Source organism: Schistocerca gregaria, chromosome 3 (genome assembly GCF_023897955.1).
Source record: "Schistocerca gregaria isolate iqSchGreg1 chromosome 3, iqSchGreg1.2, whole genome shotgun sequence".
In the NCBI taxonomy this organism is placed as follows: domain Eukaryota; kingdom Metazoa; phylum Arthropoda; class Insecta; order Orthoptera; family Acrididae; genus Schistocerca; species Schistocerca gregaria.
In genome coordinates this window covers 842390282-842404037 of record NC_064922.1, presented here as the reverse complement: position 1 = coordinate 842404037, position 13756 = coordinate 842390282, and the positions used below count along the sequence as shown (strand labels likewise).

The 13756-nt window shown below is 37.3% G+C and overlaps 1 protein-coding gene across 2 annotated transcripts in view; it reads right to left on the bottom strand.

Annotated features, from left to right (window-relative positions):
• Positions 1–3170: 3170 nt before the first annotated feature.
• LOC126354732 (MTOR-associated protein MEAK7) overlaps positions 3171–13756 on the bottom strand; it is a 62841-nt gene continuing 52255 nt past the window's right edge. The window contains exons 3-5 of one of the 2 annotated variants that reach the window (XM_050004595.1): positions 10667–11219; positions 10436–10554; positions 3171–4384 (exon numbers count right to left, since the gene is read on the bottom strand). In XM_050004595.1, the coding sequence (XP_049860552.1) occupies positions 4097–4384; positions 10436–10554; positions 10667–11219 (960 nt within the window). In that variant the 3' untranslated portion in view covers positions 3171–4096. Of the gene's footprint in view, positions 4385–5722; positions 8990–10435; positions 10555–10666; positions 11220–13756 lie in introns of those variants that run through there. The other variant, XM_050004597.1, reaches the window with a different exon arrangement.

The following is a 13756-nucleotide window of genomic DNA, read 5'->3' as shown; positions in this document are numbered from 1 at the left end:
TCCAACCGAGAAAAGGGGGACTTACAGAATCTGAAACACATGTTTCTGGCCACTCTTCTTCATTGAGAGGTGAAGGCTAGGTTAAAGCAAAGACCGAAAATTCATGGTCTGATCGAGATGCAATTCTGCAGTTCCCAGTTATGCACTTTACTGCTAGTCCACCAGGGCTGACATCTATATGGAAAGTTCATCTGTAGGTTTTTAGGAGTGAGGTTGGATCAAAATGTATGTGACAGTTGTATCCTTCAATTGCATTCACTTAGACACCTAAATTATTTGCACTGCCTAGGGACTGAGCATTTAACACATATTTCAACTTGGTACCTTTCCCACTCCTGGGAAAGATGGGTCATAACAGTGAGACAGATGGACTGACAAATTAATCCTGGAATGCTTCCATTCGACAAAGAGCCAATTTGTCAATTTTTTCTAGATCTACCAGAGGCACTTTGCATCTTAAGTCACAATATGTTTATGATATTGGTAGGTGTAGGTATTTAGGGACTACACAATGAGTAGTGAAGATTTAAACTACAAAATAGAGAGCAAGTAGGGGTACTTCATACCAAGAAGGAATTAATGTAAAATTCTATTACTCAGAAATACTGAGTATTAAGTATGGTGTACCACAAGGCTGCATTCTGGGACCAGTTGTGATTTTTGCTCTTCATAAATTACCTGGAACCAACTAGTGCATGTCAGATGTGCATTAAATTTCCAGACAACAAAAATGTGCCAGTATAAGGAATGACCAAACAAAAGTTATGGAATGAAATCCAAATATAAATCTGTATATATTCTCGGAATGGAAAAAAAAACTTGCATCACTGAAACTTTATTTTTCAATGTAGTCTCCTTGTAGATTAATGCACTTGGACCAATGATGATGCAGTGCCTTGATCCCATCTCGAAAATGAGTTTCCTCCACGCCTACAAAATATTGTCAACTCCGACTATCAAGTCTTCATTTGAAGTGAATCTTCGTCCATCAAAAAAAATTTTCATTTTTGGGAAGAGATGGAAGTCTGACGCAGCCATATCAACTGAATAAGGCGGGTGTGGAAACAATTCCAACCTTAGTTCATGTAATTTTTCCATGGTGACGGCACGTGTGCAGGAGTGCATTGTCTTGATGGAAGATGACTTTTCCTCCTTGCTAAAACTGGCCTTTATTTGCGTATCTTTTGTTGAAATTTGTCCAGGAGGTTAGCATAATATTCTCTAGTAATTGTTTGTCCAGTGGGGAAATAATCTACAAATAGAATCCCCTTAGCATCCCAGAGCACTGATGCAGTGACCTTCCTCACCAAAGGAATTGTCTTCGCTTTGTTTGGTGACAGAGAAGCAGCATGGTGCCACTGCTTTGTCTCTGGGATATAATAGTGTACCGAAGTTTCATCTGTGGTCACAAACCAGAGCAAAATATCTTGTTCATTTCTCCTAAAACAAGCCAAACATTGTTCTGATATGTCCATTCTCACACGTTTCTGGTCCAGCATCAAGAGTTGTGGCACCCACCCTGCAGATAATTTTTTCCATTTCTAATTCTTCAGTTAAAATGTGATATATCCTTCCAGATGGCATCTGGCAAGCACAAGCAATTTCACGCTCTTTCAATTGGTGATCCTCCATGACCGTTTTGTGCACTTATACAATGATTTCTGGAGTAGTGACATCTTAGCGACTAATTCACGGATCATCATCTAACCTCTCGCGACAAAATTTAAATTCATTTGTTCACTTACCAACTGTTGAATATTTAGCAGCCGCCGCAGTGCTTATGTAACACGGCCACAATGGTGAAGTGTCACTAGGGCAGGTAAGTGAATCATCCACACTGTAGTCCCGTTATTACTTCAAAGGCTGTTGCCTCTTTTCAGGGACCATATGTTAGTCTGTCCTATCCACAAATACCCCTCCAATGTGACTGCATCTATGGTGGGGCTTTCTGTATGGTCATGGCAAAATAAATGGTTTTTAGGAGTTTTAATACACAGCTTGTATATGCCATATCATTCAGCAGCAAAGCTTTAATTTAGTGCAATTACTAGTGCATCAAAACTTAATCTGAATAATTTTCAGAAGCAGAAAATTTAATGTGACTATGGGAGAAAGGGATTAACTTCGAAGGTAATGTTTAAGTTATTATCTTTAATAGTTCCTTCTTCTAGCACAAAGTTGAAAAAACAAACTTTTGAACATGCTTACATGAACTGCAGCATTAAGGCAGTGCACTAATAATTCTCAGAGTACTGAATGTCCGAATATCGCACTTTAGGAACTAGTTACCACAGAACTTTATCACTGCACTTCTATAGGGTTAAATGCAAAAAATGTAAGAAGTGAAAGTAACCACTCACTGCCGAGTTCAGGCGCTAACCTTTCAAACAACGCTTCACAAACATTGGGCAGAATTGTTGTGTGTTACAAATGTATTTACAGTCAGCAACTGCAAACACTGCTGTATTCTTTGAAGATTTTTCTTGTCAACAGGGCCTCTGGATTTTGTATCACAGTGTAATCACATAATTCATTGTCCTAAGTGTGATTACAGATCATCTTTAAATATACTTAACCCCAACAAAACCTCTAGCGAGATTTCAGTTTCTCACACAAGTGATGGGAATTTGCTATTCGTTATTTTTTCCAGAAGTGCCATATGTGTGAATGGGAAGTTGTTTGAATTATTCTTTTTCTTTGTCAGTGCAGTAACATTGTTACCTACTTCCAATTGATAGGCCAATGTATTTCGATTTATTCAAAAGTTACATCATTTGATCCTACAGCTTTGCAGCTCTTACTTATCAGTTTAAATAGTCACTTATAAGTTTTGCTTCTCAAATCTTTGATGGAATGAATGTCTGACCATTTTTGCACATTTCCAGTTTAAGGTACATAACTAACTGAAAGATTCCCAGTTGCAATGTGGCCCTGAGTCCACATTAAACTGTAGACTCTTCTACAATTGTTTGGGAAACTAAGTTCAAAGGTTAGAGGAAGGCTGGAGCATACCACCTCCAATAGCAGGACTAATAAGTACTGTGGTGCTCAAACTCTCCTTCTGGTAGAGGACAACTTAATCTTACTAACTAAAAATAAGAAACAATGAAAAGAATTAATTTTTGACAAGCAGCCACTCAGTGAGTAAAAATAAGAAATATCAGGCAGAGTAAATAAATAGCTTTTCTTTATTTTTTAAGAAAGTTTTTTAAGTATAAATATTAACAGTTCTTAATACTTCAAAAATACAATTTTTGTACTAATAAAAAAACAACTCTAACCCTAATACATTAGCCACCGATTACAGCACCAAACTCTGAAACCATCTAAAAATTTATATAAAATTACAACAACATTATGTTTGCCATCATTTGTGCACTTCTCTTCCAGATTCATGCTTTTCCATATACTGAATGTGAGAAACCATTACAAGGTATAAATGCAATTAACTTGTGAAAAAAGATACAAAATCTGAACCACTCAGACTTTAAAAATAACAATTTTACTTGTTTTTAAAGCTTTTCACAGAAAAGGTATCTGTTGATCTATAATGATGATGGAATGAAACCATGAGAGCTAACTATAAAATTAAAAAATGAATATGAAGACTAGATGAAACAGACGATAGCTGACTTATCTACTTCTCAAATAAGAGGGTATGCAGCAGCAAAACACATATACGCAAACAGTAAGCTGTTATCTTGACAGAACATAGCAGACAAGCATTAACTAGCAGTAGAAGGCAAGAAATGCAACTGTTGGTAGGATGGAACAGCATAGTTACTTTAAAGTCCAAAATTCTTTTCTTACACCGTGATTTGGTGTGATTATTCCTTTTCTTCCCAACATGTTTGTAGTACTATTCAACTAGCGTATATAACTATCATGTTAAGAAGAAGCACTTTGAAAAGCTGAAATGTGTCATTGTTGCTGCATTTGTTCCTTTATGGCAGATGATGATAGTAATAATAAAAACACTAAAATTGTTCCATTCCTTCATCACAATAGAATCTCATTTCATATGAAAGTAAACTGACAATAATGGTAACTACGGTTTCAGGGTATAAATACAATAAATATTAAACTAGCTTCTGCCTTAGTCTTCTTCAGGCTCACGATAACCATCACTGTACTGTACTTTTCCTGCCATTTCCATAACTGCCCGAGCTTCTGTTTGTGTGTCTAGAACACTTCGCCCTTTTGACTCTTCCTCCTCTTCTGGTTCTGGGCCTACTCCCCAGGCTTCTACGTGCTCTATTTTAAAGCATTTTTGAGCAGAGAGCATATGATAATTTCTGTAAGTTGTACATGTTTCACTACAGTGACCACTTCCAAATTCAGCATCGAGCCAAAATCCAAAATAATTATGTTGTCCACCCATTCCCTGAAAATTAAAAGTAATTTCATAGAAACAAAAAAATTGGGATAAGTAATTCTAGTTAGCTTACAACAACCACATACAGAAATTTAATAAAAATTAGCATTTTGATGTCAAATTTTAAGTGTAACCTTTACAGATAAAGAATACAACACTAAACTTAGAAGAGCACTGAAATTTTTTTTTCACAGTTTGGAGGTTCTAATATATACCATATTCTATGTATTTTAAACTTTGATACAAATCAGTTCCAAAGTAACAGTCTACGGACTGATTCTAAGAATGGATCTGACATTTGTTGATTCATTATTATAAGATATAGTGCACTGACAAGTAACCATCTGATTTCTACTGTGTGCATATTAATGATACATGAAGTTTTTGTTACAACTTAAATGTGGATTATAACTTTATTTTGAATTAGATTGAATTTCCAGAATGAGATTTTCACTCTGCAGCGGAGTGTGCGCTGATTAGATTGAATTTGATATGAATCTTATAGATGACAGACAGATGTTTAAAAGCTTTCAACATTCATACAACGTAGGGTTTTAATCATAATGTGCACACAACAGTTGTTGAAAATCATTCAAAAGTAGTACACTAAAAAGATGTGCACCAACATTCACCTTCTGTAGAAAGTGAAGTTTGTTGTATGTTAAACAAATACATATAATCATGCTGGTCTATCCTTTAAGTGTGGCTTTGACACTAGTAACATTCACTAGAAACTATATATATATATCTTAAATGGGTGGCAATAAATGGCAATAGAGCACACTAAGAATGAAATCTAGAATAATGTAGATTATTTGCATGGGAATGTCTATTACAAAGAGTTGCATGACTAACATATTTCCAATGACAAACATCTCTTAGTGCACTGCAACCTGTTCAATATGGAGACTGGGCCAACTAGTAACACTATGATAAGGTTATAATGTATAATTCCCAAATGAGAAACTTTTCTGTGTAATAATATTCTTTCCTTCAGCACTTTACATGTGTGTCTGCTGCATACAGGGTGTAATGTGGTAAATTGCTGACTGGGGAATGATAAAAAAAATGAACACTTAGAAACACATTTTTAATCAGACAGTAATGGAAGTTTCTAATTACAAGGTTTAAACAGCGTATCTGGCAAATGCCTACCTTCACAATCCACATATTGCCACACTCATTTTCTGAAATTCCCATGCACTCTTTCAAACATGTCTTCTGGTATTCTTGCAATGCCAGCCTCAGTATTGTTCTTGAGGTGTTCCAGGGTGTTGGAATGGCTACAATACACCTTTGACTTCAGGTAAAAAATCACATGAGTAAGTCTGGTGATTGTACGGTGTCTAAAAAAATTCATGGTAATGCCCATTGTGTGTGCAGAGGCACCATCTTTTCAAAACCACGTATCCTGTAATTGCATTGCCCCAAAAGCTGGCAGGAAAATCTCTTGAAGCATAGTGAAGTAATGATCCGAATTTACAGTTACAGAATCTGGGCACTTTGTCTTGGCATTTCAAGATGTTCCCTCCACCGGATTCTTCATGATGAACTGAATTTTCACCTGTATAAAATGAGTGGGGTCCAGCAATTGTCAGTACGGCATTATGTAACACGAAGAACATCTTGTGAAGACATGCTTGCAACCATACTCTGTGACACAAATGTGTTGTTTCCTGATGAGGCACAGTTTCACCTCAGGGGATGTGTAAACAAACATAATATGCAGAACTGAAGCAACATGAACCCCAAGCAAATTCACCAGAGACCCCTGCACTCAGACTGTGTCACTGTGTGGTGTGCCATATCACAAGTAGGCATCATTTGGCCTTACTTTTTCCTGGAAAATTCTGAATGAATTTATCCAAATGAAAATTGATTGCTGTCCAGGAACGTGTCTGTGTGGGAGTATTGCAAATTGCTACCAAAAGCACACAGCACTGCAATAATCAAGCGGGAATTCGAGAAATACACTTCAACACAAAATGAACGCTCCTCATGTGTCCACTGCATTATCACAACTGAATACAAACCTCCCGTCGGTCACTAAAAACCATGCCCACTCTCTCTTTTATTTAACCAACAGTGCTGCCACAATGTGAATTCTAAAAAAGCAATTTACTGTGCTCCACCCTGTATATTCTTTTTTCATGTTTTTTGATAATTTTTAGTTTTGTTCAGTAATGTGAGGTGTAATAAGTAAATAACATACATGGTCATTGAGGTTAATAATTTAACAATAAAAAGATTCTAAATTATCCTCTGGAATTACATACTTTCATTGGAATGCAACAATGAATGAGATTCTCTGGTTATTAACTTAAGGCAGCCACACATGTAACTGCATGCTTGACAAGCATGCATGGAAATATGTGCTCACACAAGCTTACACAAATCCCTTGCACCTCTACATGTCTCAAGTGAGCTTGTATGAGCATCAGTTTGTTTTCTAGAAATCTCAATGCACTGACTTTGAGACTTTTTTGCTTGTTTAAGAAAACAAAACAAAAGAGGAAATATGAGTGGACTAAAAAGTTGTGCTTACTCAGTTAACTGAAGATATATTCTTGTGACTGACATAATATCTCGGGATGAATGAAGAAACGTATTTCAATCTTCTGTCACTCATTACACCTTTGATTAAAAACCAGGCTGTAACACCACATGAAAGGCTAACAGCAACATTGTGATTTCTCATGATCGGAAGGAGTCAGGAGGACCTCAAACACACACCCATAATTTCATCATAAGCACTGTGTGTCATAGTGACTAAGACCTGCCATGTTATCTATGAGGAGTTCTAAAGTAATTTCTTAAACATAAGTGAACACTTTTTTCAGATCAACTCTTATTTGTAAGTAAATAACAGACAAAATGGTGATTAACGTGCAGATTAAATATAACTATAATTTGTCACGAAAAACGCAAGCGAGTTGTTAAAACCCAGATGTTCAACAGTTTGGCAGTAGGCACTCTGCAGCAAACCAAATGCTGCACTAACATCACATACGGTGTGTGTTGGTTTTCTGCCATGCATGAAGCATCATTTATTATTTTTTCTGCAAAAAGTCTGTTTACAGCCAGAAATGTTTCATTTTGGCAGCCACATTTGCCACAAACTTCATGTTTGTCTTTGAGATTCACTACTCAAACATACTCTTGAGCCTGTGGCCGAACCACTTCTTTCTCAATGGGTTGTCTCTCTTTCGACCTCACCAGCATTACTTCAGTAGAGTCTTTTGTACTGGTACTTGGTACACAGGCAATGTCATGTCTGTGATAGCAAATTAATTTGAAGGCCCAGCTTCAACTCTTCCACAGACTGTGCAACACCTACTGATACTTCAGTAACTTCATTCTACAAATGAGATGCAGCATTCTTCAATTTTCAAAATGTAAACAAACATGTAAGACAAAAACACTTTTCATAAATCAGTCTAAAACAATGATGCAGAGTTTTAAATTAAGAGTTAAAATTATAATATAAATATTACAATAAATACAGACAATTAAGAAAGTGCGCAGCAATATATATTTAGTAACTATTATAGATAACTATCTGATGTGGATGGAGCACACGGATCTCGCTGTGTAAAAATCTAACCACACAAATTTTCCTCATATGAAAAAAAGCAATAGTTTTGGATGATACAGTACTCAGAACAATGTGCTATGTGCTCATGTATCCACATACATGTAATAAAAGTAACTATGTTCCATACTTTTCATTACATTCGTTATAATGTTCGAATGTAATTTTAGGTAACATTTTTAACAGTAGGATTATTCATTTTTCAGGTTCCTAAAACAGAGCATGACTGGTCCAGTATAGTAAATGATTTTGAAAAGAGATGCTACAGCTGATGCCAATTATGTATTTATTCTATCTGATTTCAGCACAAATGGCAGAATATCCAGTGACGTATCGAACACTTCACATATATTTGTGTGTGTGTGTGTGTGTGTGTGTGTGTGTGTGTGTGTGTGTGTGCGCGTGCGTGCGTACGTTTGGGGGGGAAGGGGGGTTGCATTTTCTTTGAGGGCAGATATGCTGAAATTGTTCCAATAGAGTGACTAACTGCTTGCAGGGAGGAGGGAAGGCTCTGCAACTACTGATTATGCAGAGCTCAGCACATTAAGAACTTTTTTGGAATCTTGACAGCATGTTTTAAGATTTTTCAAACCGTTATAAATTTGGAAGTCAACCTTATTGATAAGGTCGTTAAAGCAACAGTACTTTCAAAGTTATTTAATGTCCACCATTGGTGAAACCTATGCTCCAAGTAATTCTCTCAATTGTGAGGACACACAAAACGGCATATTCCTTGATGGAATAACATCAGAGCCTTCCAATACACTACCACTACAAAGGTCAACTGCTGGAAATATTCCACTTGATGCTAAACATGTGCAAAACAAGTTCATAAGTACCTTGTAAATGGAGAACAAGTTCCTTGCCAACAAAATGAGAAACAAGTAAAAAACTATATGTATTGAAATAAAGACACATATTTTTAACTAACTCCTACTGTAACTAAATATTATTGACAACCCAGCTCACTTACCTCTGTTCCTTCTAAATTAGTTGTAGAGAATCTGGGAGTCTTCTGCGCACTGGAAAACAAACAAATCTAAATATCATAAAACAGGTTTATAGATTTTGTCGGCCCCTGACTGCTTTCCAGTTTCTTCTTCTCTCTTCCATAATTTCTTAAAGAATTTGTTGTTTTTATCACAGTTTCTCTTGTTGCTGCAGGATATAATTCTTCATATTTGGCAAGACGTATTCATAAGCAGTATCACTCACTGCTTTATCATGGTGTTCTTTACCTTTTACATTGCATAAGCATGTTTATAGGTTACAAATTTCTCCAACAATTCACAATTTATATTTCTGAGAGCAGACATGGAATTGGAAACATGGTAAGATATTCGCTTAACACATGCTACCACACAACTGGGATTTGATCAAGCACTAGACTGGTTGAACAATCCTGATGCTTGCGCAGACTGATCCTACACGTGCTCAAACATGCTTGCACAAGCCTACTTGTGCGTGTGTGCTTGTCAAGCATACAATTACATGTGTGGCCACCTTAAATGGGTAGGTAATAATATCAAGAGCATCTGATGATTGTTGCAAACAGCTCTGTAACAGCATACAGTATCACATTTAAAGTTATAAAATATATCAATTCACTTCTTCAGCCGGTCAATATGCTTTCCACTATGAAACAAAACTAGATTGATAAAAATGGAATGGACAATTTCACTCATGTTTTAGGTGCTTTCTCCAAGACATTTTTCCTCTTTTTAAATGTATGCACTGATAAACTTGCAAATTTACTCTCCTTAAGGATAATGTCATTTATAAAACTACAAACAAGGGAAAGTCCAGGCTAGAGTACTGCCAATATTATAAAAAGGATAGATTGCTACTCGTAAAAGGAAGCTTCACAACACATGCCATTTGGATCCTTCCCTCCCCACCAGCTTTTCTGAATTACGCAGATGGGAATCATCCTTACAACACATTCTCTGCTCCCACCCTCAACCTACAGTAACTTACTATCCCCACACCCTCTGTCCAATAACCTCCTCTCAGTTCACATACTCTCACCCCTCACTGTGCACTGCTCTCTGCTAATGCACCTACCAATCTTTTGCTATCTCTGCTCCTCTCTCAGGCTACACCCCTCCTCCTCCCTCCCTCTCAGCCTCCTGACGCTGCACTTGGCATCCCTGTCCTGCCACCTCTAGTCCTTGCACGCTCCACCATAAAGTGCTGATTCTGCTCCCGGGTTATATCACTCTTGTTTAATGCACTTTGGTTGCATTCTGGCTGGAGCGGCTAGGGGCAGCTATCGTTTGTATGAGATGTGAATATGTATGCATTATTCTTTTCTGAAGAAGGCTTTGGCATAAAGCTTATATGTAACAGTCTTTTTATCAGCTTGTCTGCCACTTAGTATGTCATCTTCAGGATGAGAAGCGATCTGTCCTTTTCATAATATTGTTGATTTATCTAACTACTGCTACAAGCACAAATAGGATACTTACTAGACCATTTGGCAAAGTCTGTTGCTGGACATTAAGGTACTGATAATGATCATTGTAGCCCGTAGGTTCAAACCTCTCCATCACTGGCAATATTCTGAACAAGAAACTGCTATCGTCACCTGAAATTTGTGCAAGACATTAAACAACTACTTCTTAATGGAAAAGTTTTTAAATCAGCATTTGGTGGCACTGTTATAACAATAGAAAAAGAAAAGTGAAGAAATACTTTACCAACATAATTTGGGCTTAGGGTCCAACTGCTGGGTGCAAAACCTCCGAAAACATGCCCATCTCTATCTCTGACAATGACAATTGTAGGTCCCTTGTTCATTATGCAGCCAATAAGTTTTGAGAAACTTTCACCATGCGCAACAGTCGAGAACAGTAGCCTCCACTCACTCTGAAGCTTGGAAGGAAGTCCAGTATTCAAGAAGACAATGCTTGGCCACGACAGTACTGATGGGGACTTATCACTTAAGGTCCTGTTCCAAAATGGAATTGCGTTGTACCTTTCCATTGTATCTTCGTCTAGAATATTGTATATCTTATTAAAAACTACTTTCTGCAGAACAGTAAACAACAAATTCCATGATGTCACCCAAGTAGTCAAATCAGAAAGAGAGACCTCACTGCACACAGGCAAATCTTTGCACAGATGTTTCACTAGTGCCTGGAGCTGGTCTGACTGTATAATTATGTCCTGGCCCACTTTCCAAGATTCAAAGTTTCTTGTTTTCTCGCTTCTGTATGTTTCCATATATGATGTAAAAATGTGTTCCACGTACTAAAAAGAAAGAAAGTAATAGAATTAGGTCAACTGATGGCCTTTGTAAATTTAATAATATATTAATTAGTAACAGTCTACTGTGAATTTGAGTAGAAGTGATAACTAGAAGAAGCTGCATCAATGACTGAAACTAATTCAACAGTGGGGTGTTTGCTGATGTTGGCCAACCTGTCATTAAAACTAATGGACTTTGACAAGTTTGGATCACAATGTAACACTACCAATTGTACTAGCCGTGGTCAACTCACAGTCTGACTCAGTTAAGAGAGGGAAAACACAGTGTGATGCCTTTAACAAACCTAAAATTTCCGCGAGTGCCAAACACACTGTGCAGATATTGAGTATCAAACAGCAATTGTGCCACAAGCTGTTATTTACTTACATGACAACTGCACATCAGGAACATGTCAATGCACAGATAGACAATAAGAACTATGTAGTTGGTTGTGTTTTTAGCACCAACACAGTCGCTGAGAAAGTTTAGAAAATGCCCATTCAGAATTAGTGTGAAACATATTGTGGCTTATAGCCCATTCTAAGACATGAAACTCATATCTAAACATGTGACTTTCAAAGTTTTTTGAACTTCATACCCCTCAAGTTATTCTATTTCATATTGTCACACGAAACATGGATATTATGGAACAAACCAATTTTTAAAAGAATTTTGTAGAAATATATTAAGATTAAATCTTGTCTACTAACTTGTACCATCTCTATGGGGGGACAATGCCTTGTCAAAGTAATAACCATGACAGCAGACAGGATTGCATTCCAGGACAGACCCGAGTGGATGAACCACACGAAGTGTGTCCCACAATGCCCCGTCTCTCCCGCATCCATTCCCATATTTATTCCCGAATTCCCCAAGTACTCAACTAAAGATGTGATATGATCTATACTGAGGGGTGCGTGGCACATGGGAAGATGTATCGCAATTGGAGCCTCAGGTATATCAGGCGAACTCCCTGTGTAATTAGCCTTGTGCTGCGTCAGGGCTCCAAGGTGTCAATCTAATAATTCCCCAATTCTCATGGGACCAAAATGGAAAACATGGAATAAAATAAAACAAAACAAAAGCTTAGGGACTTGAGACCTCAAACATCTAGCCTTGGGGTTTAAACTGATGGAACCTGTTTCAGCAACTGGATCATGCGACAGACCAGTTCAAGAAGTGGAAATCATCAGTGAGAAGTTTGACCAAATTAAGTTCAAATAACAGACATCAACTACAAGACGTCCAAAAACAGACTCTCAGTGTGAATGGTGCAAACAGACTACTACTATCTTCTAGACAGGAAAGAAGAGAATGTGAGAGGATTCTCTGTACATTATCTTCCTGGAACTGGAATTTCATGATTCAGACCAAACAAATAACTACTATGACCTAGCGGCCAACATACACCCACATCCGACGCATAATTATGCCAATCTTGGTGGTTTTCCTACCTCTTTTAGCATTCAAGATGTTCGCCACTTGCAAACTAGCTGCTGACTACATCATGCCGAACTACTTTTTACTTTCCACATACCGCATTTTGTTCCTGAGAGACTCCCCTCTAAGTTTTACATCTTTATAAACTTAACGTACTCTATGCATGAAACAGTCTTATATAAAAGACTAACATAGTCACATTATAAAAGACAAAATTTTGAAAATTACATTCACAAATTAACTCTTGTTAAATAGTTTTACAGAAAACAAGAACAATTATTCACATGTGATGAACCAAAGAACATCGTAATGTACATACTGCATCATACAAAAAAGAACATATAAGTTACATGAAGTTACATATAAGTTACATAAGTTACATATAAGTTACATATCTAACAAGTTTTACAGGTATGGCATTAAGAACACCATATGTAGACAGAATTAGACCATGCTGAGTAAATAAACGGTAGAAGCACCATGCTGAGTGATAAAATGGCAATAAATAACAGCAGAGAGTGTGTGCAAGGAGAGGTTCTGTCCCCACTGCTGTAGAACCTAATGGTGAATGAATTCCTCGAAGAGTTAAACACTAGAGGTTACTTTTGCCAAGGACACAAAGATGATTTAGTAATTCTAATACTTTGCAAATTTGCTAGTACCATTAGAACACTGACGTAAGTGGACATTGAGCAAAACTGGTGCAGGAAACAGAATTTAAGAGTCAGTCCCAAGGAAACTATTATAATATCATTTACAAGGAAGCATATCTGGGACAGATAGTGGACTCTCAAGATCTTCAACAGAACTCTACCAGCAGAGGGGTCAGTTAAGTATTTAGGGACAATTCTGGATGCAAAACTACCCCACACAGAGTATATGTTGCAAGGCAAAAGGAGATCTTGTGTGCACTAGAAGTGCCTGTGGTAAAGACTAGAGTCAAAGCCCCAGGAGTGTGTACTAGATACATACCACTGCAATAAGACCTAAGAAAAGTTGCGGGTCCACAGTACAGGGGGAATGAAGTACAAAGACGGTGGCTGCTAAGGAGCTTGGCACAGTACAGAGATTGGCCAGCTTAGGAGCAGCAGGCATAATT